Below are 26,227 nucleotides of genomic sequence, written 5' to 3' on the forward strand. Positions count from 1 at the left end.
TGCTTCCGGAACTTGGACTGCCGTGAGTAGTTCAAATTTTATACTAATGCCTTTGTAATCTACTGGGACACTGCCAGAAACAACTACGACAATCCTTTCCAGCATGCAACTGAAATTGTACCTAAAATACAGAGCCGTAATAAAATCCTCAAATCCTTGCCGGCAGCACTTGGAGTAAAGACAAAGAAACGCCCATCCACGTACAAAGCAATTGGCTAGCCGATTGCTTGCTACGCGTCCCCCATATGATCGAAAATACAGGCATGCCAAAACACTGCTCTCAGAACTGCTAGGGACTGTGTTCTTATGTCTCAATCAACCCCAACATTCATAATGTATGCCCTGCTTGCTTAAGTCGCGCCTATTGGATGGGCACTGGTACAACAGTCCTTTCGGCATTTATGATCATTTTGGTTGTAAGGACGATGACTTATAGACTTGATCGTCCTTGGTTAGATATCCTTCCGAGTTGTTGCTATTTTTAAACTCGACTGTGGTTGAAGAGTAGAAGAAACTCGTTGAGGGGTTTGGTTCTATTGGTTGGTACCTACTACCCACCATGCGTCGGTATCTGCCTTTGACATTTTCTTCTTTCGACTCATGACCATGACCTACGAAAATAGTTTCTCCTACAAATGCATTATATTGTCGTTTTCCTTGTCAAAAAATTTATTTAAACTTGTGGCAAATTGCAGAGACAGAGCTGCAAATATTAAGCCAAACGGAAAGGTTTCTACACAAAAAAAAAAAAACATATGTATGTATGTAACGTCATGTAAGAGTAACGGGCACGTGCTGCCTAGACCAGCACGTGAATTAACATCCGAATATACTTTGCTCTCAAATATTAAATACAGAAGAGCTTTTTAATACAAATGTGCATGCCTCAAGAAGTCAGTTAGTGCAAAATGGTTTGATTTAAATTCTCTTGCAATATGACATACCTATATAAATATAGGGTGGCTCAATTCGAATGTAGAAAAATTGTTGCACCTCCGCCTAAACGATGCGGCTTTCGCCATGGCGGGATTGTATCAAATACATTTTTGTACCAGTTATTGCAGCCATAAAGCAGTATGAAGTTAAGAATGCTGGCAGAACCCTCCATTACCCTTATTCTATAAGAAAAGATGGCATATGGCGGGTTATAGATCGAATAAAATGGAAGCAAATACTCCTTGATAGCGGTGGAGATGACACAACCGAAAGAAATGCACTCGAAGTGTTTGCCAAATCACTGCCGAGGAGCGTCCCCGTTTAGAAAAATGTAATCTAATTGTAAACACTTCTCAAGATTTTAGTGCTGCCTGTTCCGGGCTTTGAATCCAGGACTTTCGGTGTGGTGATGTGGTGAGGAGATTTTCTAGTGAGGCTTTATACCTAGTAAACATCTAATCGGTCAGATATTCATGGGTAGACTCACGAAAAGAGAGTCGATCAGCACCATCTTTTCGTCGATTCCGAATAAGCTTTTGACTAAAAGGAGTGACTTGTATTGTGCTATTTATGTCGGAATTTAAATTCTCTGAGAAGCTTACCAAATGGCATTGAGCAACACCACCAGCTGCGTAAGGATTAACATTGACCTTTGGTACAAAGCAATTCTTTAACCTGATACTGGAGAAGATCTAAACCGCGATGGCGCATGATGATGAGAAGACCATGACATGCAATTGCCCAGCACGTTTTTAATGTCGAATGAGCTTAGCCAGCTGCCTTTGAATAACCGAAAGCCATATCCACATGCGAAGTTAGCCGTATCCTGATTTCGGAACAATATCATAACACAAAAATTCGTTAAAATATAAATATGTCAGACGTTATTGTTTGGCAGATCCTTCTTTGGCCTGTTACCATTTCATCGAACCTAACATAACCCATCTGGTCACAACTGGTAAACAACTTCCCACATGGGGCGATATCCAAGAGCATGAATTGGATCACCCTTTATTTGCTCTTAGAAAGCATTGAGATTGAGTGGGTGGTTGGGTTACTCAGTTGGCTCTGTGTCAAATTTGTTGAAAGAGCAAGCCGATTAACAAGTCAAAGATTAATGCTACCACAACCGTTAGTCAGTGGTGTTGCGGCATTCGTGAAGCTTCAAGCGCTCGACGGCGTATTCAATTATTCCATTACATCTAGTATACGTGTGTGGCGATAAGTTTTGTCCTCGAACGCTTTGCTAATGTTCTATATTTATTTTAAAAGTGCATTGAATTCTTTATAAAATCAAAGCAAAATTTGTGAAAAAATTTCATGTTTTTATTGAAAAAAAAAAAAAAATATGATCCATGAACGGGTTTTCTACAATTACATAACTTAAAATGTTTGTTGATAAAGGTAGAAGTAGTGAAACCATAAAAATATTGTTAATAGGTACATAAGTGATGTGCGACTATGGGTTGTTGTTGTTGTTGTATTAACGACAGAGACACTCCGCGAAGGTTTTGGGAACTGTTAGCGATGTTCCTTTGCCGGATATATGTAGATCCGGTACGTTCCGATAACAAAGCACCATTAAGGTACTACCCCGACCATCTCGGGAACAATTTATATGACCACATTAAACCTTCTAGGCCATCCATCCCTCCCCACCCCAAGTTCCATTAGGAGCTTGGGGTCGCCAGAGCCTGTTAGTGAAACAGGATTCGCTGCGGATAGGTGAGGTTGACAATTGGGATTGGAGAAGCTATATATTGCGCCCGCAACCTGAAGGGTTGCGCTACACAGCCCCTTGAATCTGGTATTTTAGTCGCCTCTTACGACAGGCATACCTACCGCGGGTATATTCTGACCCCCTACCCCGCTGGGGGCATCTCCACTGAGATGGAAGGGACAGTTCGCAAGGGAGGTCTAGTCTTTCGCCAACTGCCCAACTGTAAGGGACAGTTGGCGAAAGACTTGACCTCCCTTGGTGCTTCCAATTATGTCAGTTACCGTTAAATAGGGATGACTGGAATGACTGACGCGTATACTCTTGTAAAATCCGAGCCCGTCAGTTGTTGAAATAACCCGGATATTTGGATCCGGCTCCACGGTTCTACATAAATAAACGTCACTAGAGTACAAACACACATATACGAACTTATCTATCGAAATGAATTTTAACCCAATCTGAATATTAAATAAAAGTGCACAACAACTGTAATTTGAAAATAATCGTTATATACTTACGTATGTATGTATGTATTCCTTACGAAAATAGAGCGCTATTGATTTTTATCTTTATAATATTTTTGGTAGTTAAGAACTTTTCACCGGCGGACAAATGTTGGTTTGTTTTTGAATCAGAGTATGGATCATGACAGAGCGCTTAACTCCCTTGTTAATTTATTAAGTTTAGATAAATACCTAAGCAGTACTGAAGAACTGAAGATCTGGCGACCTTCGGCCCAAATATCGGTAAGGCAGTTTGGTCTGTAGAAGGGAAGAAGAAAGCTAGGACACTGAGCTAGAATATATTGATAGAGTTCTTAATGAAATCTGCGTGTACTATGGCTGCCAAGCTGGAGCCTAGTAATAAAAAAAAGTTAGTTGAAAAAAACTTGTATCCATTCCAAAAAACTCGACTTTTGTAGTAGTGCACAGCAATGCATAGTAACAATTTTACTTAATTTCCGTCGCATTTGGATGCCTTTCTTCGCGGCGAAGAAGCTTTGAACAATGTCCGGCAGCCGCTATCGAGAAAACTTTAAGTGTTGTAGGTCGAATTCTATCTGGACCCATTTATCAACAAACTGTTGGGCGGTAGGACTGTCACAGCGGAGTTGGATGATAGGCTCAGAGAGGGGTCAGAAAGGACATGTCGCAGGAGGTGTTTCGCTTTCCCTCTTCTGGGTCGTTATCGTAAACGAACTACTCTAAGATCTCAGACGCATCGGCTGCTATATCCTAACAATCCTCGTTAGGGGATGCTCCGTATGGCTTTGAATAAAATGTTAAACATATAACCGGGCATATTTTTGGGAGTGCAGTCCCAGCCCCGGCTCCAACTACGCTTCGAAGCGTGGAATATAGATTTATGGACAATCGACAATCAAGCTTCGGCTATGTCCCCATTCAAAGGAGGAGAGGGACTAGGAACGCTTTTGGGGCAAGGGCCTGGTTATCAAACTGGATGGAACCGGTGAGAGAGTATTCTGTCAGGAACTCGGAGCCAATCCGAAGTAAAGGCTGTCCGACCATCGCAGCGTCTTCCCAGCGGAAGTCATAGCCATCAAGGATTGGATAAGAAGTTTAACATGTACTCGGGCAGTCAGGCGGTGGAGTGTGATCGGAAGTGCCCGAACTTCCCAGGGGTCGCAAAGAGTTTGCATCTATTAGCTCGAGATGATACATTGGATGCCAATAGTGGCTTTGAAATACAGCTGGTCATTTGCAGTTTGTTGCTGTAAAGGTGAACTCGGGTTAACTTAGCCAAGTGTCGAGATTTGCCTGACCATTTGTGGATCAAAAGTGATCAGCAGAATTAAAAGGGTTCACTAATATCAATCTCTCAATGGTGATTGCAGTGTTGACGGCTCACTGCCCGATATGAATCCATTTCATGCAGCTCAGTATTCTGGAAAACCTCTTTTCCGTGCTCAGCTTCTGGAATTCATATTTAGACCTCATAGAGTGCGCACATTCAGAAAATGGTGTTCTGCCTGCCGTCGTTGCTTTAGCGTTCTTTGATCAGGGTCGTTGTGAAAACGGCGCGGGTAGGTATATAACAAAAGACGCATTCGCGCTGGAAGCAACGTCATCGCTGACAAATATAAATTCGAAACGGTAAAGATCATCGTTTTTATGAAAACTAGCAATAACATCGAAAACACTTGCCACCCAATGGCTACTTTGGACTGAGTAGGCGGTTGAAAAGTAAAATCTAGTCTTGACAAACAAAAACCTGTATGAGTTTTACGCAGAGATGGACAGAGTGCAACAAATAAAAGACAAAAGTTTTTGCTGGCTAGGTTACACTATAAGAATGAAAGAAGACGTTCTGGCTCAAAATGTAGATATTTCTATCGGCGCCGGTATTCGGAAGCCGAGGAGTTGGGAGAGACAGACGGTCAAAATATCCTAAGCTGAAGCCCTAATTAATGATAATATTACGAATCAACCTTGTAATCTTGTAGTCTGCTGAATAAAATTCACCGTTTTTGGTGGGACGTACATACCCATATTTTTTTTTTTTAGGGAATAGCTATAGTTCCCGGAAATGGACTCAGGTCATAAATTATCCAAGTGATAAATTTCATACAAGTTCGTGAAGTCAGTTTTGCATCATTAGGCAAAATACATCCAAAAAGGCATACATACAAACCTCAGCATTTGCATAAAATATTAGCAAGATAACTTCAAGAGGAGGGGTGACAGCATGTCAGGAGGGATGACGGCCATAACGTCATTGACCTTATGACCACTTCAATGACATCAAATGATTACAATATAAACAATTATTGACATTATTACCATCCTACTATGCCGTAATGGTCATAAAGGCAACTGGTTGGTTGCTGTGCTGCCCGGCCGGCGCGACCGCGCCAAAGAGCGCCCTAGGCGGCATTTTGATGTACTGCAACCAATTAGTTATCATGTATATATATTAACCTATTATACAATGACTTTATTTTAACTCGAAGCATTTTGTTAGTTTTTTAAACCTGTTTATGTCATTTATGGAGCATTTTGATACCTCTCTTAAATCGTATAGTACGAAACCGCCTAGTGTTCGTCATAAAGCCAACTTTTTTTGTTAAAAACTTTTGAGTTACAGTAAAGTTTTATTGTTTACGCTATTACTTTGCTCAGTCGAATGAAACGATTTTTTTTTTTTTAAATTTTCGGTTACGACGCTCCTTTACTTATATTTTGGCCCCATTCTAGTGAAATATCGGATAAAAAGTGGTGCCAATGAGGCTCTCTCTGAGAAAAGAAGAACTCATTTAAGTTAAACTATAAAGAAAATGAAGAATTGGGCGATTTTTTAATCAAAATTTTTGGAATGCAGCGCTACTTCTTCTAATTTTGATTTCATTACAACGCTAAATCGGATTAAAAGATGGGCCGCTGAGGATTCCTTTGAAATAAGAAAAACATATTCAACTAAATGTCTAACCAATCCTGAGGAGGTTTTTTGCTTGTGTCTTTTTCCCAAAATGGTCATATGGTTAATGAGGGAAATTTCCTAAATGGCCATAAAGTTATATTAAGGTGTGTCATAAAGTCAATTAACCTTATGACTATTTGATTTTGTCATAAGGCCAATTGATTCGACAACCATCTGAAGTGGACATAGCGTCAATTGACCTTTTGGCCGTTGACCTTATGTTACATAGGTGAACGCCTTTTCGAGATATCGCCATAAAGGTGGACCAGGGGTGACTCTAGAATGCGTTTGTACCATATGGGAATCAACTGAAAGGTGTTTATGAGTATTTTAAAAGGGAGTGGGCCTTAGTTCTATAGGTGGACGCCTTTTCGCGATATCGCCATAAAGGTGGACCAGGGTTGACTCTAAAATGCGTTTGTACAGTATGGGTATGAAACGAAATGTGATAATGAGTATTTTAAAAGGGAGTGGGCCTTAGTTCTATAGGTAGACGCGTTTTCACCTGCCGGGTACCGCTAATTTATTTATATATGTAATACCACGAACAGTTATCCTTCCAAGATTCCAAGGGCTTTTGATTTCGCCCTGCAAAACTTTTTCATTTTCTTCTACTTAATATGGTAGGTGTCACACCCATTTTACAAAATTTTTTTCCAAAGTTATATTTTGCGTCAATAGACCAATCCAATTACCATGTTTCATTCCTTTTTTCGTATTTGGTATATTATTATGGCATTTTTTTCACTTTTAGTAATTTTCGATATCGAAAAAGTGGGCGTGGTCATAGTTGGATTTCGGCCATTTTTATACCAATATAAAGTGAGTTCAGAGAAGTACGTGAACTGAGTTTTGTAAAAATATATCGATTTTTGCTCAAGTTATCGTGTTAACGGCCGAGCGGAAGGACAGACGGTCGACTTGTATAAAAACTGGGCGTGGCTTCAACCGATTTCGCCCTTTTTAACAGAAAACAGTTATCGTCCTAGAATCTAAGCCTCTACCAAATTTCACAAAGATTGGTAATGTTTTGTTCGACATATGGCATTAAAAGTATCCTAGACAAATTAAATGAAAAAGGTCGGAGCCACGCCCATTTTGAAAATTTCTTTTATTTTTGAATTTTGTTGCACCATATCATTACTGGAGTTGAATGTTGACATAATCTACTTATATACTGTAAAGATATTAACTTTTATTTTAAAATTTGACTTTAAAAAAATTTTTTTTTTAAAAGTGGGCGTGGTCGTTCTCCGATTTTGCTACTTTTTATTAAGCACACATATAGTAATAAGAGTAACGTTCCTGCCAAATTTCATCATGATATCTTCAACGACTGCCAAATTACAGCTTGCAAAACTTCTAAATTACCTTCTTATAAAAGTGGGCGGTGCCACGCCCATTGTCCAAAATTTTACTACTTTTCTATTCTGCGTCATAAGTTTTACTCACCTACCAAGTTTCATAGCTTTATCCGTATTTGGTAATGAATTATCGCACTTTTTCGATTTTTCGAAATTTTCGATATCGAAAAAGTGGGCGTGGTTATAGTCCGATATCGTTCATTTTAAATAGCGACCTGAGATGAGTGCCCAGGAACCTACATACTAAATTTCATCAAGATACCTCAAAATTTACTCAAGTTATCGTGTTAACGGACGGACGGACATGGCTCAATCGAATTTTTTTTCGATACTGATGATTTTGATATATGGAAGTCTATATCTATCTCGATTCCTTTATACCTGTACAACCAACCGTTATCCAATCAAAGTTAATATACTCTGTGAGCTCTGCTCAACTGAGTATAAAAATCTTTTACACAATTTGGATAAATTTACGCGCACATTTCATGGTGCAAACGCGGTAAACTCAAAACTCATACAGCTGAACCACAATTAAGTTTATCACGAATATTACTAGGTGCGTTCTTATAACAGCGTGTGTAAATCGATATAATTTTACACATTATAAACTTATATGCTTTAATGAGTCCCCCTATTCATATACACATGTGAATAATTTGCTACACTCACTATATAAAATAATGTGGAATCGAAAACGGCGACTTGTCTAATTGCCCAGACAATATGTAAAAAAATGTTCGATTCATAGTATTACGATTATTCTGATTATTTGGCAGCTTCTGTTAAAGTTCGAATCTCTGAACTGTCGAATAAATAACTCAGATATTCAGTATTACAAAACGTTCTTTATTTATCTCCTTTGGGAGTAGTACTTTACAATTATCGCGTACTTCACTACAGCGTGTTAAAATCAAACTGATATCTGACCCCTTAGCTTGCTTTTATACACTCGGTTACCTCGTTCGCCCATTTCTCCTAAAGTCTAAACGTTTCACGAACATGCCTTCTAGAACAATTGTATCTCATGCCTGGTTATTTAGCTATATATGTTTTTCTTCTAGCTATATCCGTATGTATGTGTGAGTAACAACTTCTGCTCTTAGCTGTCGGCTACACATATGTCTGTGAAATATTCTCTTCGCTGTCAGCTTTTATGTTTACATGTACAAATGTGTGGCTGCTTGCTTTATTTCTGTTGTGCATTTATTTAGTAGCAGCATAGTGATGAACCGAAATGCTAATATTCTCCACACTGTCCTCCACCTAAGTCTGATCGTCCCCATCAGACAAATTACTCGATCCAACCGCATCTAGTCTCTCCAAATGAATCACCCTTTTATTTCGAGGTTACCCAATTGTTTGTATGCGGTAGACGACATCACTGATCTACTTCACAACTTTGTACGGGCTTTCCCAGCTACACTGACATTTTGATGGAACACCTTTCCGCCGGTGATGGTTGTATAACACTACCAAATCTCCCTCCAGGAAACCTTCCGAATTGTTGTTCTTGTGGTATCTGTGTTTCATCTTACTACTCATTATCCTGGTTTGTTGACTCACACTCTGCTGTATGGTCAATGGACTACTCCAAAGAACTTAAGCTTGATGGTTTGGCTTTGCATAATCCGTATTGTTTTGACGTTTCACAACAGTAGTGCGCAATGGCTTGATCCACCCTTGCATCCTTTCTGCTAATATTCGCCACAATAGGTTGGTGTCCAAAAGCTTTCATTAAGCAACGATCCTCTATGGTTTAATCTTTAAGTATATTCAATTTTGTTATATCCAAAATAAATATATCCACTATTTTGGATTACGTTATGGCTATGCACTGATTGTTTTGTACATACAAATACATTGGTGCATGTAGCAGTATATCGTGAGGGCTTATCTAGGCATATACTAGGTACATATTGTAACGAATTTACTGCAAATCCTCTTATTCGCAACCTTCTACTAACGTTGGTATCGCTAAACTGTTAAATAAATAACTCCAATATTTAATAATGCAAATTGGCCTTTATTAAAGAACTTCACAATAACACTGATACTTCACAACCAATAGCTTGCTTAAATGAAACTGATTGTCGTGCCTCTACTGTTGCGGCGCATCTTCTAGGCGCTTCCATTTCCAGAATCTACTAGTTGGCCATCAGCTATAAAATTACTACGTTTATAGCTTCTCATATGCGCGTTTATGTGTGAACACAATTATAATTGCATACTTTTGGCAAAGAGAATAAATACAATAGGAGCCGTCACTCGTTATTTTGTGGCGAGTATTTCGCTAGAAATTGAAAAAATTGATGCCGAATGTTTTCTGAGAGGGACATTTTTAATTGTGTCGCATTAACCTGTGACCCAAATAATTTACTTCCTTTTTAAACAGCGCACACTTTTTGGGACTTAACGTCAGACCAAGGCCAGCTATTCTCTGGAAAACTTCCTCCAAGATCTTAAGATGTTCATCAAAGTTCTTGCCCAATACGATGATATTGTCCAGGTACACCAAGCATGTTTTCCAATGTAGTCCTTTCAGTACCTGGACCATGAGTCTCTCAAAAGTAGCTGGTGCATTACAAAGTCCAAAAGGCATCACTGTAAATTGCCAAAGACCATCACCGACACTGAAGGCTGTTTTCTCTTTATCTTCCTCCTTCTTCTCAACTTGCCAGTAGCCGCTTTTCAAGTCCAGTGTGGAAAACCATTTCATACCAGATAGCGAGTCCAGAGTGTCGTCAATTCTTGGCAATGGGTAGCTATCCTTTTTCGTAACGTCATTCAACTTCCGGTAGTCCACGCAAAACCTCATTTTTCCATCCTTATTCTTTACAAGTACTACCGGTGAGCTCCATGGACTAGCTGATGGTTCGATGACGCCGCTGTCGCTCATTTCTTGTATGATTTGACTCACAACTTCCCGCTTCGCCAGTGAAACACTACGTGGAGCTTGACGGATCGGCCTCGCATCTCCAGTATCAATTTGATGTTTCACAACGTTGGTGCGGCCTGGTTTGGAACCATCCTGGTCAAATATGTTCGCGTACTTTAGGAGCAGTTGTTTTGCCTTACTCTGATAGGCTTCCTCTAGCCCCTGCGTCCATGCCGTGATGTCATTTGGAAGATCAGTATTACTAGATGAAACGTGTTCCTTGTGCTTCAATCTTGGACGTTATACGGTTCTCCTGGGATTCCATCTGTGATGATATATACGTTTTCTGTTCTGCCAGGTGAGTTTCCATCTTGGATTTTATGTGTCGACATTTCTGAAATACGTGTTTCTTCTCTCGCAGGTACTTTTGATTTCGCTTTATTCGTTGGCTCTTCCACTTCAGGATAAAAGACATACTCGTCTACATTAATTCCTTCCAACTCTAATACCTCTCGTAGCCGTGCTTGAAGTTCGATCTTATTGCCGGTTGTATTCAATCCACGGTTCTCCAACTCCTTTTTCAGTTGCTGGATCCTTAATTCACTTAACTTCGCCTTGTCCTTGTTGTGCTCTGCAGCTCTGGAATTTATTCAACAATTCCTCTTCTGACACCAATTGTAACGAATTTACTGCAAATCCTCTTATTCGCAACCTTCTACTAACGTTCGTATCGCTAAACTGTTGAATAAATAGCTTGCTTAAATGAAACTGATTGTCGTGCCTCTACTGTTGCGGCCTTTCATACTCTGTGATTTCTCGTTCGCATCTTCTAGGAGCTTCCATTTCCAGAATCTACTAGTTGGCCATCAGCTATAAAATTACTACTTTTATAGCTTCTCATATGCGCGTGTATGTGTGAACACAATTATAATTGCATACTTTTGGGAGCATCTCAGATAAGATATCTGCATGTGTTTGTATGTGTGAGCGACACTAACACAACCATTGCATACTTTCGGGAGTATCTCAGATTTATGCATGTGGTTGTGCGTTGCTGATTGAATTATTGATGTGCATACAAGTCACTGCTTAGCATCGGCTTAGAGATGATAGTATCCCTTAAAAAAATAAATGCAAGGCGCGATAACCTCCGAAGAGATCTAAGGCCGAGCTTCTCTTCCAATTTGCGTCGTGATCCTCTTGATTTTCCCTACAAATTGGCCGGACGGGACCTACATGTTTTATGCCGACTCCGAACGGCATCTGCAAGTCAGATGAGTTTTCACTGAGAGCTTTTCATGGCAGAAATACATCCGGAGCGCTTGCCAAACACTGCCGAAGGGCGACCTCGTTTAGAAAAGTTTTCTTCGAATGGAAAAACCTTATTTCTAAAATTTTGATGTTGCTTTGCCCGGGGTGTGAACCCAGGGCATACGGTGTGGCAGGCGGAGCACGCTACCATCACACCACGTTACCATCATATTCAAATCTTGTCTATAAATGTATCCGACGAATACTTTGCGGGAGTACGTATTGTTATACGACAAAACAATATTGTGACGAATATTAGCAACACTAAGGGATACTATCATCTCTAAGCCGATACTAAGCAGTCACTAGTATGTACATAAACAAATTAATCATTATGTCTACACATATGCACATACAAGCAGCGGAGAGATACGCACAAACACATGCATATTTCTGAGATACTCACAAAAGTATGCAATCATCGCGCATATTGCTATGCGACAAGCTATAAACGTGCAACTGTAGTGTATAGCTTGTAAACAAGTAGTAAATTCTAGAAAGAGAAACGCCTAGAAATATGCAAACGAGGAAACCGAAGAGTATAAAAGCAGCACCAGCTGAGGCATGGGCAATCAGTGTGATTTAAGAACGCTATTGGTTGCGAAGTATAAGTGTTATTGTGACATTAGGTTAACATTATTTAATTCCTTATGATTACGCCTAGGATATTAATTTTGGATATAACAAAATTGGCTAGACTTAAGGATGAAACCATAGAGGATCGTTATTATTTTATATAATGAGTGTATTCACATGTGTATATGAATATGTTTATTAGACTAGGTCGATTTATTAACCAATATCGCGCCATCGATTTTTTCGATAGGATTTGGGCTCAGAAAAAAAAAGTTCCACTACGCATACCCAAAAAAATAATTTTCGAGCCTGCGAAAAAAAAAATGGCGAAAGGGTCAATTTTTCGACCAAAACACTCCCCAAAACCCAAAAAATATTTTTTTTTTCAAAAAACTGTTGTAAAAACGTTGGCGATAACAGTTTTTTGAAAAAAATAATTTTCTTGGGTTTTGGGAAGTGTTTTGGTCGAAAAATTGACCCTTTCGCCATTTTTTTTCGCAGGCTCGAAAATTATTTTTTTGGATATGCGTAGTGGAACTCTTTTTCCTGAGCCCAAATCCTATCGAAAAATCGATGGCGAGATATCGGTTAACTTTCGTCCATACAAATCGACCCAGGTTAATGTTTATATCTACGCTCATATACTATTCGCCCTATACTTTGCAAGTATCTATACGCCTAGATAAGCGCTAACGATTTACTATTGCACCTTAAAATGCACTTGTATGTAGAAACCATCCCGTGCTCTGAACAAAGCGGAAAAAAGAAAAAAAAAATAATAAAAATTAATTTAAAAGGCCTTTTTTGATTACTTTCGATTTTTTTTTATTTCTTTCAATAATCGTAAAAAATCACGATGTCGTTAAGGTGAGTGCATAATACCGTTATAATTTCATAATAAAAGGCTTATGCCAGTTTCACACAGAGTCTTAATGAAATAATTAGTCAAGTTTACTACATTAAAGCCCTAATTGAACTCAATCTTCCATACAAAATACAAAATCTTAATTAAGAAACCATCCCGTGCTCTGAACAAAGCGGAAAAAAGAAAAAAAAAATAATAAAAATTAATTTAAAAGGCCTTTTTTGATTACTTTCGATTTTTTTTTATTTCTTTCAATAATCGTAAAAAATCACGATGTTTTTTTTTGATTATTTTTTTAATCAATTGAAAGTAATCATTAAAAATAGAAAATAATGGCAAATAATCATTAAATGTTTGATATTCAGCATTATTATTCATTTGAAAATAAATATTCTCTCACCTTTTTCTCAAACGTTGTTCTTCAACTTGAAAACCATCTATATCATGGAATATTTTCGTTAATGTGTTTTTGCGCCAAAGTGTCTAAATTTTAAAGTACATAATAAGTGTTCATGAAACCCATAGATCTATTTCCAATCTCTTGCTTTTATCACAAATACACATGCATTCAACCTCATTTACAATATTTAACACGGGAAAATTATCTCGGTCTCTGGTGGTTCACTTTTTTCATAAGAAAGTTGATTTTAGTTTTTTTTTATGCACGAAATCATCAAATTAAAACAAAATTTTGATGTGTCAGAAAAAATAAGGACCAAACGGCCGAATGTCAAAAAAACTACCGAAATAGAAACTGGCTCGTTTGTTTTTAATGAACTAGGTTGTATTTTTCTTGTATTTCGTTAGTTTTTTTGGAATATAGTTTACGGCGACAAAAAATATAAGAGAAAATACAGAGAAAATAAAGTAGTGCCATATATGTAGGTATAAAGACGCAATTCTACCTTCAAAAGAAGTACACAAATGAGTTCCGTATTATACAGACTATCGAATAATGACTCGATTTTGAATTTTTTGAATTTTACTTTAATTATAAATAATTATAGGTGTTACGATCCCTGAAAAAAGATTTTAGATTTGCACTTTGAGCACATACAGAACACTAAAATGCTTAACATAAAATATTAATCAAAAGATAAAAACATGACAAAACAAAAGCTAGTCGGGGGTCAGTTAAGCACAAGCAAACATCGTTTGTTTTAATTTTTGGTATTAGTCATTTGGGGTCCAAACTGTTTTTCGTTTATTTTCTCACCTGCTAGCTTAGCGGTTAAATTGTGCGCATTTAAGAATACTTAATTCATACATTTTTCATTAGAAACATCTGAAAGCTGTTAACAAGTCTATAAAAAATACTAATTAAAGTAAGTTGAAAAAAAGAATGAAAGAACAATAAATATAATTGGACAAAAATCAAAGTCACATTAAGCTAACACAACTATTGTAAGCTTAAACATACTTCAAGGCTAAGAAATCGATTCCCGAACATCCAGTTTATATGTAAATATCCTTTTATATAGAACTTTCTTAATAAACTGAAAAAGTGCCAGAAAACGGAAATGCAATGCAAACATATATACAGACAGGCGTTTGAATGCCTACGTCAATAATTTGCGCCTACCGAGATCAAGTCATACTCCAACTGTTCCTCCTAAGTCAGTGGAGGTCTGTTACTTCCTTTGCTTCAAAATACGCGCGCCGGAAAGAATACTTTCTGGGTTGGATTGTTTTTCGCCGGAGGCGGATTTCTTAATTTTAATTCTAAGAGATCCTCCATGGAACTTGAAGTTTTGCCATTTAGGCCCGGTTTTTCAGTGCGAGTTTAAACTCCAGTTAAAGTTGCTTAGAGTTTAACCCTGCCACTTCGGCCGCTTAAACAGAGATAAGCAGTAAATTAAACTCGCACTGAAAAACCAGGCCATAAATAACACGGAAACCAGGGTTTTTAAACTTTCACACCGACGCTATGCAAAATGGCTCAATTTGTGGGAAATGTGACTCCTTATCTTTTATTCAGTGAAAAATATTTTGTGAAATGTACACACATACTCATGAGAGAGTTGCGAAGAACCAACAGGGCGACATTATTTTCAGAAAAGAAAACGTTGTTAATATTTATATTTCTTCTGTACTTGTGCTTGTGACTGAATTACTCGTAAACAACTGCACCCATTTTGATGAAATTTTGTGTGTGTGTTCATGGGGATTTGAGGATGCTTTAATTTTACAATTGGGTTTGTTTTCTTTCTTATCGTTTCGCGAAGTGAACCGACCTATTCTAACAAAAAAATGTATGCTGCGATTTCTTCGAAGCAGGGTGACCTCCTTGATTGACTTCTTTCCGGATAGTGGACCAAGGACCGACTTAATACAAAAAATCTAATTTATGGTGCATTTTGCTTGAGGTACGGTACAGGGCTTCTCTTTGGCTGCGTTAATATTTCAGAAATTGTTCATTCCGGAAAGTGGACCACAGCCTGTTCAGAAAGTATGAGTTTCGACATGTACACTTTCCTTCATATGAATTGTAAGAAAGAAAAATGTATCAACCTCAAAGGGACGAGACGACCTATTCTAAAAAATCGTATTTATGGTGCAATTCGCTTGAAATTTGGCCCAGGGCTACATCCTTGACTGGGTTCTTCCTTGTAATTTTTTTTCCGGAATGTGAACCAAGGACCGACCTCTTCCCAAAAATCGACCTCATAGTGTGATTTGCCTTAAATTCTGTACAGGGGTGCCTCTTCGACCAAGTTCATGTTTGAAAAACTTTTTTCTCCGGGAAGTGAATCAGTGGCCGACCTATTCGAAAAAATTCTATTTGTGCTGCGACTTTCTTGAAACTTAGTAAATTGGTTCTTCTTCCGGAAAGTAGACCAGGATTTTTCAATTTACTTGAAATTAGTTATTTAGGCAGCCTTTCAAGTAGGTTAATCTTATATAAAAAATGGAATGCGAAATCTTTCTTTATAACTCAAGTTTGAATGAACCAATTTCAAAAATCATAGCAGCGTCAGTTTCGTAAAGAAAAGTAAAGAAAAGAGAGGGGAAGGGAGAGTTATACAAGAAGCCATAGGATGAAAAAGAGAGAAGCTAAAATAAGAGATGGAAGTGGGAACTGAAGATGGGAGAAGAAGAGGGGTAAGGGAAAGAAAAATAGGGAGGTCGAGGAAGATGAAAGGAAGTGGGAGTAGGAAATGAAGATAAAAAGGAAAAAAGTGCGAAAATAGGAGGGAGAGGAATATACAGAAGGGAAGGAGATGAAGAAAAATCGATGGAGCTTGGGAAAGAGGAATTAAGTGGGAGTAGGAAAGAGAAAAATCGGGAAAGTGAAAGGGGGAAGATACAGAGGAAAGACAGGGACAAAACATGAAGAAGAGGAGGAAGAGGGAAGAATATTCAAACATTTATTTTTACTGAAGCAACAGTATACAAAAACGTCTGTTTACTGCGAAAGTAGAAACACCACAAAGAGAAATATCGTCGGGCGGGGAACATCTCAATTATCTATATATACCTTATATGTGAAGGTGAATACGATTTTAAAAAGTGAATCTCTTGTAAATACACTCTCCGAAGGTTTTGGGGAATGTTATCGATGTTGATGGTCCTTTCCTGGATATAAAAAGATCTGGTACGTTACGGTAACAAGCAGCATTGAAGTACTAGCCCGATTATCTCGGGAACGATTAATATGACCACATTAAACGATCTAGTTCATCCCACCACTCCTAGATCGATGAGGAGTTTGGAGTCGCCAGAGCCTCGCCTGGTCAATATGTGTATCATACATTAATATTTGTAATAGGTTTCCCCTCGCGTAGGTGAGGTTGACAATTGTGTTGCGGAAGCTCTGAAGCTATAAAGCTTTGCAATGCGCTTATCAACACCTCGAATCACAATTGTACCTGTGTTAGTGTCCTATAGATTTGTAGTGGTTTATAGAAACATAGATATTGAAACGGCCGCCCAGGTGAAAGAGGTATTCCATATTTAGTATGGAGATCCCATATATTGGGAAAATGAAGTGAGAGAGGTAGAGGGAGTGGGAGTGGAAGTCGATGTGGTAGTGGGAGTGGGATTAGGAGTTGATGTGGGAGTGGGAATGGGAGCGTTTGTGGGAGTGAAATGTGAAATGTGGGCGGAAGTGGAAGTAGGAGTGGGAACGGTAGTTGGAGTGGTAGTGGGTTCACGAGCAAGAGTAAAATAAATGGAATAAAGGATGGACACGAATAAGAAGAAAAATGGAATATAAAGTAGAAGAGAATGGGATAGAGAGTGAAGAGGGGAAGCGAGGCTCACTTTTGAGATGTGTACAGACCAATTCTAAATATTCTCGCGGAATTTTGTTCTCGCGGATTTTTTTATTCCTGCGGAAAAATTCCTCCAATTTTGTTCTCCTAGGGAGAAGAATAGTTGGGGAATAGGAATTTCGAATTTTCGAAGTCAGCTGTTTTGCCAATTGAAATTTTGTTGCTCATTTCTATTTTTGTTTAAGAAATTGAAAAGTTTAATTATTGCTGCGAGTTTGTTTAAAATTTAGAAATAAAATATGAACAATACACAATATTGCATTTCATATGGTATTGACTAAAATTAGTAATAACTTGGTGCCACAGCAACATTGACAAAGGAGCATAAGAAGAAGCAGACGGCGGGATAACACAAATCCGCTGGAGTTGTCTTCTTCCATTCAGCAAAGCAATTTTCTGGCGGCCAAGTCGAGTTGAATTCGTCTTTCGTCATATGCCAAAATCTATTTAAGCCTTCTTAAAAAATCCTTGCACAATTTTTGGATGGCTGCATCAAATATACCAAGAGCTCTTCCGTTGCCTATGATATACTTTTCGACTTAAAATGTACATATTTTAGCACAAATTTGTACAAATAAGTTCTTTCTTAAAAGAACCAATTTCCTTTAATTATTTTGATGCATTCCCTTTAACTTAACAAGTGAAAAATCTCCTAAGAAATGGCAGAGAAATCTACCTCTTACTCACATTCATAATACCTACTTTTCTCCCGTAACCGGTTTCCGGTTTTTCGAACATTGTTCAGATTAGGAGGAAAGGGAGAAGTGAAAAAACTCACAAGGAAAGAACTCGCACCGAATTTTCGTTTAGAATTGGGCTGATAGTGAAACGAATTTTAGGGCAGAACAAAGTCTGCCGGATACCTACTCCAGGAAAATATATAAAAATGTGTTTATTCCGTTTGCTTTCTCTTCTCTATTACCTAGAAAAAGTATAAATTCAAGTTTCCAAAATTGAGTGCAAACTTACTAGTCATTTTCTACAACAAAAATAAGAACAAAAAAAAAAAAAAAAAAAACAAATGCTCAATGCTCTACTCACTGTACTGTTATTTATCGAATATTCCACGTTGGCATGTATTGGCTTTAGCGCTTAGCGCCTACGTTGTCTATTATTTCATACAAGTCGTTAAGGTGAGTGCATAATACCGTTATAATTTCATAATAAAAGGCTTATGCCAGTTTCACACAGAGTCTTAATGAAATAATTAGTCAAGTTTACTACATTAAAGCCCTAATTGAACTCAATCTTCCATACAAAATACAAAATCTTAATTATCTCGTTATTGCTTTATTGAATGCCTAATCGAATGAGAAATCTAGTCCGTTTTGCTTGGCGCTTCGAATTTTATTGTCAATGTAACAAAAATAACAACCAAAAATAGATTATTTTCAATATTTTACAAAAAATAGAAAAAGAAGAAAAATTCAAAATTTAATATTCGCTGCATTTGCTGCAAAAGATAATATGGCTTTTTCGAAAATAGGCACATATTTGGTTAGGTGCAACATTTATGGGTAGTTGCGCATGCATTTTATATTGATTGTTAAGAAAAAAACGGCTGATTTAAAAACGAAATATTTTTTTTGGGGTTGCTGACAGATGTTCGCTTAATGAAGCAGATGTTCCCTGTATGAAAAGGGTAACTTGATTATTTCATTAAATAGAATGGTCATTCGATTAAGTTTCTGTGTGAAGACGGTATTATAGAAAACTTTAAAATATTTTTCTTGAATAGCGTCCAATACTTGTTTGTGCTGATGGCCCATTCAAAGAGTTCCTACAATGTAAAGTGACAACGCTTGAAATGAAGTTTTGGCCCACATTTTGGTGCGTCGAGAGTCGTGCACAAACCGTATTTGCTAGTTTATTACGATCTCAAATTTTACCAAATATTAATTATAAAAGGTAATTTACAAAATATACTAATAATTTTTATAAAAAAAATACATAACCATTTTAATTACATTAATATTTCTACACACAGAGAAATACTTACATTAAATGATGGTGGCGAAGTCGCTTTGGATTGGTTAGTGGAGAATTGCAGTGATAATGCACCCTGTATTATAATTTTACCAGGCTTAACTGGTGCATCACAAGCCGAATACATCAAATGTTTGGTTAGAGCAGCTATAAATGCTGGTATGCGTGTTGTTGTATTTAATAATCGTGGCCTAGGTGGCATTGAATTGAAGACGCCTCGTCTTTACTGCGCCTCCAACTGTGAAGATCTCTCGGAAGTTGTGCGACATGTACATAAAACCCTACCAGCACAATGCAAACTAGGGGCCACTGGCATTTCAATGGGCGGCTTAATTTTAGGTAAATTTAAATTACGCAATATTTACAGCATCGGCATGCACCGAAAGAAATTTTTCCTTTTTTAGGAAATTATCTTGTCCGCCATAGCGATGAGGCTCGTCAATATTTATCGGCTGCAAAAATAATTTCGGTACCATGGGATGTTCATAAGGGTTGTAGGATGTTTTACTTTATTTAATACATACCTTTAAAAAATATTTGTTTTTGCAGGTACCGCCAGCATAGAAAAACCTATACTTAATAGCTTGCTAGGACGTCATTTGGCCAGCAGTCTTTGTCGTACTCTCGAAAAGTGTCAAATTTATAAAGATCAGGATATTGATTTGGATCGTATTTTGTCCGTAAGTTAGCGAAGGTGGAATATGAATTAAGGAACTGGAATCGATTTATAATAGGACCAAAAAGTCACATCCCAACAGACATCTGATTGATGAGCCAACACCGCCCAGGGGCTTAAGGAGTCATTTCCGTAAGCATTATGCGGAAATACGGCACCTGAGAACACAGCCGTATGAAGCCAAAAAACACAAGCAGGTCCTCAGTGAACTCCACAAACAAGCGTCGGATCTTTTTGTCAGGAATTGCCCGGTGAATCCTGTACTCAAAGATCAATAACCTTGCAGAAGAGGAACGCACACTTCCCAGGGAAACGCGAGTCACTCTAGCTCAACTTCGATCTGGATAATGTAACAGGTTAAACTTTTCCTATCCAGAATCAACCCCGACATACAAAATGTATGCCCCGCTTGCAATGTGTCCCCATATGACACCAACCATCTCTTCAATTGTAATGTGTAACAACCGCCTCTAACACCCCTCTCATTATGGTCCACCCCTGTTGAAACAGCAAGTTTCCTTGGACTCCCGTTAGAGGATATTGATGACAATTTGTGATGGGTCACACCTATTGGATGGGGTGAAGTACTGCTACAACAACAACAACAGTCATATCCCTTTTCAAGCTCGTGAAGTTTTATCGAAAGAGGAATCAGTAAAATAGAACGTCTGTGAATCTACTGACCAGGATATAGCGATACCCCTCCCATACCAAACTACTGATCTTCACTTCACCATCAGTATGAAAATCCCAAGTTTCAACTAACCTGCTCATAATGGTCAAGACTAACGCCTTCTGATAGCGTCAAATACTTGGAGTAGTTACCCCGTTTTTCTAGCAGTGGCATGATACCAAATTCGCCAAGTACTTTCTCATTGCTCTATTACCATTCCCAATATCAAGCCTCTTCGGTGGATATTTCTCAAGATATTTAGTTTACATTGTGAGAAAAAATATACCACAAAGTCTGCAGTGTGTGGCAGGACGCCCTTGCTGTAAGGAAATTACATGCTAATGTTAAAAGGGCATAACACAGTATGTATAGACGAGGGTTGCCCCTGCTACAACGGCTATAAGAATTCTTATGCCTAGTTGCAGACCTGTATATATATGACCATAGCTAAACGGGAGGATAACATAGAGCATAGAGTTGAACGAGCTGGGTGGACGATGTAAGTCTGCAAAATAATGCCAGGCTAAAAGTAGATATCCCGGTTAAGGCGGGAACACTGATCTGGTGGATAGCAGCGAACGTGACCTACATGAATAGTTGGCTAGGGAAATTTACACGATATGGCTGTGGTGCGATCACAGGGGCGATAAGATCATCCCAATTAGAGGCTTCAAATGTGTTATGCCACTGATCGATCACTTTATCAAGGCAAACGGCACCAAAGGTGTATCTATGCCTTACGAGCTGGACCTCTGGAAAGGCGCCTAAGCGTATTTTTAATGCCTCCTCCATGACAGCTTTTGCATCAAAACTGACGGCCTCTGCTCTTTTCGGTGCGTCTTACCGACTCAGCGAGTGTCTTTCAACATCCGAGATTTTCTCTATCTATGTGCATGTAAATCATTACAAATAGTACCGTTAAATAGGTAGCACTCTTCTCCGATAACAAAGCGGCTCTTCGGGCTGTCGAGACTGTGTTCCGTAAATCTGCGTTTGATGTTGCGGGGAGCGAAGCAGCCTGAAACGAATCAAGGGTATCATCTGCAAGAACTGCCATTGCAAAATTATTCACAGATTCATTTTAGTTGTGGTACTCACCGGACATTAGACAATCGGGGTTCATGCCGCACGGATAGAATTTAAATTCAATACCTCTTTCGCAGCAGCTGCACCTGAGGATTATACTTGTTATCATATTGTTTTTCTAATAGCCCCATTCGATTACATCCATTTATACTATAAGACCACCAAAGAGATCCCTGATGCCTTTCATACAAAATTCACGAGTTTCGAGTCAAAGAAAAATATTTTCGAAGTTCCTTTTTTGGAAGAATTGGTTTTTAATTTACCAAACTTTTCGATAAAGAAGAAATTAGTATGTAACACGGCCCATAAATGTTATTTTTTACAGTGTAAAACTATCAAAGAGTTCGATGCCCTCTTTACCTCGAAGCAATTCGGTTATGCCCATGTCGATGATTATTACAGCGATGCAACGTTACATAACAAATTACATTACATATCGGTACCATTGCTATGTCTAAGTGCTGCCGATGATCCATTCCAGCCACTAGACGGTAAGAATTTGCCAACATTTTATTATTCGACTTTCATCTCATTCGTATTCTCATTCTATTTTATATCTCAAATCCCCATTTGTCTTCGAATTCTTTTTCATATTCGTATCCGTATTTGCATTCGGCCGGAGAATATTTGTTTGCAAATTTCTAATACCACGTTTGCCTTTTCACAAGAACCTGAAGCCCGCACTCCATATAAAAGTTCAACATCATTATACCGACGAGTTCCAAAGGGTGTTTCTCTGAAGCAGCGTCAGGTAATAAGATCAAATCTAGCACTTTGAAGTAAAAACTGCTCTACCGTGCCAAAAATGGTAGACATATTCATTGATACGGCGCTGTATCAATTTACCACCGAGATTCAGAGTCCCATTGACTGTGAAGAATTGACCTCCGAAAACACAATTCACTCTCAACTGATAGCTCGAAAATACTCTACCTCAGAACTTGTTTGAAGGAAACACTATCTTAAAGTTTGTTTGCAAAAAACGTCCTATCTCAAAATTTTATTGAAAAACACTCAACAACAAATTCTGAGAAAGGGCGCTGTTCAATTGAAGCCCGAGATAAAGCTGAGTTTCCCCCAACAGTATTTCACTCTGCAGCCGCAACTTTGAATACAATTCTGGATTTTTTTAATGATCTGGGATTGAATGAAGTGTTGTGAACAAAATGAGAAATCTAATCTCGCAGTGCACTCTTCAAGTATAATGCTATTCAATTTGTTTTCGTATTTCTATTTGTAGTAGTTCCAGCCATCATCCGGTGAGCTTTTTAGCTCTGTATCAAGCTCAAATCTCACGTGAACGCTCTGCATTGAAAGACTTCCGAAGCAGAGTTCCTAGTGTATATAAGTTATAATAGTCCCAGCGGGTTAGGGGGTTAGAATATACCCGCGGTAGGTATGCCTGTCGTAAGAGGCGACTAAAATAGCAAATAGGTCCAAGGGGTTGTGTAGCGCAACCCTTCTAAACCCAATTGTTAACCTCACCTATCCGTGGCGAATCCTATTACATTAACAACCGAGGCTCTGGCGACCCCGAACTCCTCATGGATCTAGGGGGTGGGAGGGCGGTATGGCCTAGAAGGTCGCATGTGGTCATAACAAATCGGGCCCGAGATGGTAGGGCTTGGTACCGGAACGTACCGGATCTGTATCCGGCGAAGGACCATCAACATCGACAACACTCCCCAAGACCTTCGGGGAGTGTCCTTATCGCTACAACAACAACAACAGTTATAATAGGCAGATGTCTCTTTTGGGTTTCATTTTACTTACTTAATTGGCTCTCAACCGTTTACGGTGATGGTCGTCAAACAAGGTGTGCCATTCGCTTCTTCGCTGGGTTAACTGGCGCCAATTAGTCACACTAGGGGAATTTAAGTCGTTTTCCACCTAGTCCTTTTAGGGGGGGGGGGGGGGGGGGGGGTGGCGTCCTCTGCTTCCATAGACGAGCTCCGATACTTTCTTAGCCTAAGCCTAAACAGCGTTGCCGCTGCTTTTTGATTCGCTGGACTATCTTGATGTCTTCGTTAAGCTCGTACAGCGCATAATTTATTCTTCGGTACTCGCCGTCGCCAATGCGTATATCTTACGAAGAATTTTTTTCTGGAACACTCCTCCTCTTCATCCGATGTTGTCGAGGATGATTTCGATTGCGAGAGGACTTTACTTTTTAATTGCCCATCGAGTCTAAAGTAGCATTCATTGGCAATAGTGATTCTGCGCTTGATTTCAAACCTGATGTTGTTGTTTGTGTTAATGCTGGTCATTTACTATGTCGAAATTATCGCTGCCATTTTGAGACTGTCATCGTTGCCTAGGCGCAAATGTGCCGACTCTTTGCTTGATAACAGCAGGTACTATGTTTGTCGTATCCATATCCAATTAATTAGTATTCGCATTCGTATTCATGTTATACATATTCGTATTGTAACGAATTTTGGGAAAATTCCGCTTAGCTTAAATTTTCTGCTAACGCTCGAATCGCTAAACTGTTGAATAAATCACTCCAATATTCTGTATTGCAAAATGGTCTTTATTAGACAACTTTGGGAGTAGTACAATTATACTTCACTTCGCAACTGATAGCGTGTTCAAATCAAACGGATTACTGATTACTCAGCTTGCGCTGCTTTTATACTCTCCGTTGCTTCATTCGCATATTTTTACCAAAGTCTAGACGTTTCACCTTCTAGAATCTCTTACTTGGTTAACAGCGATATACATGTATATTTGTAGTTTGTAGCCATATGCGTGTGTATACGTGAGTACTACTTCGGCTGATGAGAACATGCGTTTGTGAGTATCTCTCCGCTGCCTTGTATGTACATATGTGTATAAATGATCATTGATTTGTTCACGTACATAGGGAGTGGTTGCTTAGTATCGGCTTAGTGATGCTAGTATCGCTTAGTGATGCTAATATTCGTCACAGTATTTTTATTCGTACAGACTTTTCCTCTCTGATTTTTTTTTTAAATATTTCAGCTATTCCCATCAAAGCTGCCGAAGAATGTACTCATGTGGCGATTGTTGTGACAGCTCGTGGTGGACATATCGGTTTCCTAGAAGGATGGTGGCCCTCCCCCAAAGAGCAGTATATGGATCGCCTTTTTGCTGAGTTCTTTACGAAGGCGCTATTCGATGAGGATGGTCATTTTGAGCGCACTCGCGCTGAGTTACATCGACGTTTTGATTCCAAAAAAATTGCACCTTTACAAGCACCCATACCGCAGGCGATTTCCTATGGAAATAAAACATTGCTGAGCACAGAAGAACTGGTCGAAAAATTTATGGATATGTAGTTGGAACATTTATTGTTTGTCGATAATGTCGACAACGAACGAAGTGCTAATTGAAGCTACGATGATTGAGCAGCTGACAATTGGATCAAAACGTCAGGAGGTTGTGGTGCTACTCCGGCTCGAGGAAAATTTGGTTGCAAAAAAAATGTGATTAGTAAAAACATATTCTAAATTAAAACGACGAGCATATAACAGCGAAAGATATATGTATATTCGCAATATGTTTTTATTTTGTTGAATTTGAATCGTCTTAAATTACTTGTTAAACTATTTATGTAGTGTACCTAAATTGTTAAGTGTTATTAGGGCATTTAAATAAATATAGAAACAAAAATATTAAACATTTCACGAGTACTTACTGTAGAGTTATCTACTTATAACAAATATACTTGTTATATTTTAAATTTATTCTTATTATATAAGTTATTTTTTAATTATCAAAAAATTTAAAATATTTTGAGTAATCAAAAATATCTTTTAAAAAAAAAATAAAGTTTAAATAAATTATTCAAAATTATATAGAAAATTTTTATTTTCTATATCTGGCGATCCTACCAACGATCCTTCTGACCTATTCTCGATTTACGCGATAACAAAATTATGAAATTTCGCTGCTTTCGTACATATAGATAACAATTATTTAAAGAGTGCTAAATATAGTGTTAACTACTTTGTACTCTTTACTTTAACTTTTAAAATAATTTTAATTGAGTTTTCGTGTTAACTTAAAATTTTGAATAACTTCAAAAAAAGAAAATTCTAATTAGTTAGAAAATATCTAAACTCAAAAATAAACAAAATATAAATTTTTAAAAACAAAATCAAAATAAAAGATTTTTTAAATATCAACTTGAATGTTGATATATCTCTAAGAAAAATAAAACATTTACAATTCAATACAAAAATACTATTAAAAATATTTCAATTGATTTACTTAAACCAGCAAACATACTTATTAACACTAATTTAAATACAAATACATTAAACAACAAAAAACAAAAAAAGGTTACTTTTAATATTAATTAATAATTTGTTTGTTTCAAATTTTCTTGGAGGGGGAGTAAATATAGTGTTAACTACTTTGTAATCTTTACTTTAATTTTTAAAATAATTTTAATTGAGTTTTCGTGTTAACTTAAAAT

At 37.9% G+C, this 26,227-nt stretch overlaps 1 protein-coding gene across 5 annotated transcripts; it reads left to right on the forward strand.

Annotated features, from left to right (window-relative positions):
- The first annotated feature begins 2,089 nt into the window (after positions 1-2,089).
- Positions 2,090-25,611, forward strand: Hydr1 (phospholipase Hydr1). Of its 5 annotated transcripts, none has more exons than XM_067775350.1 (8): positions 2,090-2,340; positions 18,289-18,495; positions 19,101-19,270; positions 19,350-19,687; positions 19,753-19,839; positions 19,898-20,028; positions 22,109-22,274; positions 24,769-25,611. In XM_067775350.1, the coding sequence occupies exons 2-8, from the start codon at positions 18,391-18,393 to the stop codon at positions 25,083-25,085; spliced, it is 1,314 nt and encodes a 437-aa protein (XP_067631451.1). In that variant the 5' UTR covers positions 2,090-2,340; positions 18,289-18,390; the 3' UTR covers positions 25,086-25,611. The 5 variants fall into 5 exon arrangements, with proteins under 5 accessions (XP_067631451.1, XP_067631453.1, XP_067631455.1 ...); XM_067775352.1 differs by having other exon boundaries at positions 2,090-2,326; XM_067775353.1 differs by lacking the exon at positions 2,090-2,340 and adding an exon at positions 2,505-2,522.
- Positions 25,612-26,227: the final 616 nt, after the last annotated feature.

Source organism: Eurosta solidaginis, chromosome 3, assembly GCF_040869045.1.
Source record: "Eurosta solidaginis isolate ZX-2024a chromosome 3, ASM4086904v1, whole genome shotgun sequence".
NCBI classification, from domain to species: Eukaryota; Metazoa; Arthropoda; class Insecta; order Diptera; family Tephritidae; genus Eurosta; species Eurosta solidaginis.

Excerpts from the sequence above, each read along its gene's own strand:
- Hydr1 (XM_067775350.1), top strand. The coding sequence starts at position 18,391 with ATGCTCTACTCACTGTACTGTTATTTATCGAATATTCCACGTTGGCAT. Across the intron at positions 19,271-19,349 it reads CCAAATATTAATTATAAAAG|AGAAATACTTACATTAAATG; the intron begins GTAATTTACAAA and ends TTCTACACACAG. Across the intron at positions 22,275-24,768 it reads TCCATTCCAGCCACTAGACG|CTATTCCCATCAAAGCTGCC; the intron begins GTAAGAATTTGC and ends TAAATATTTCAG.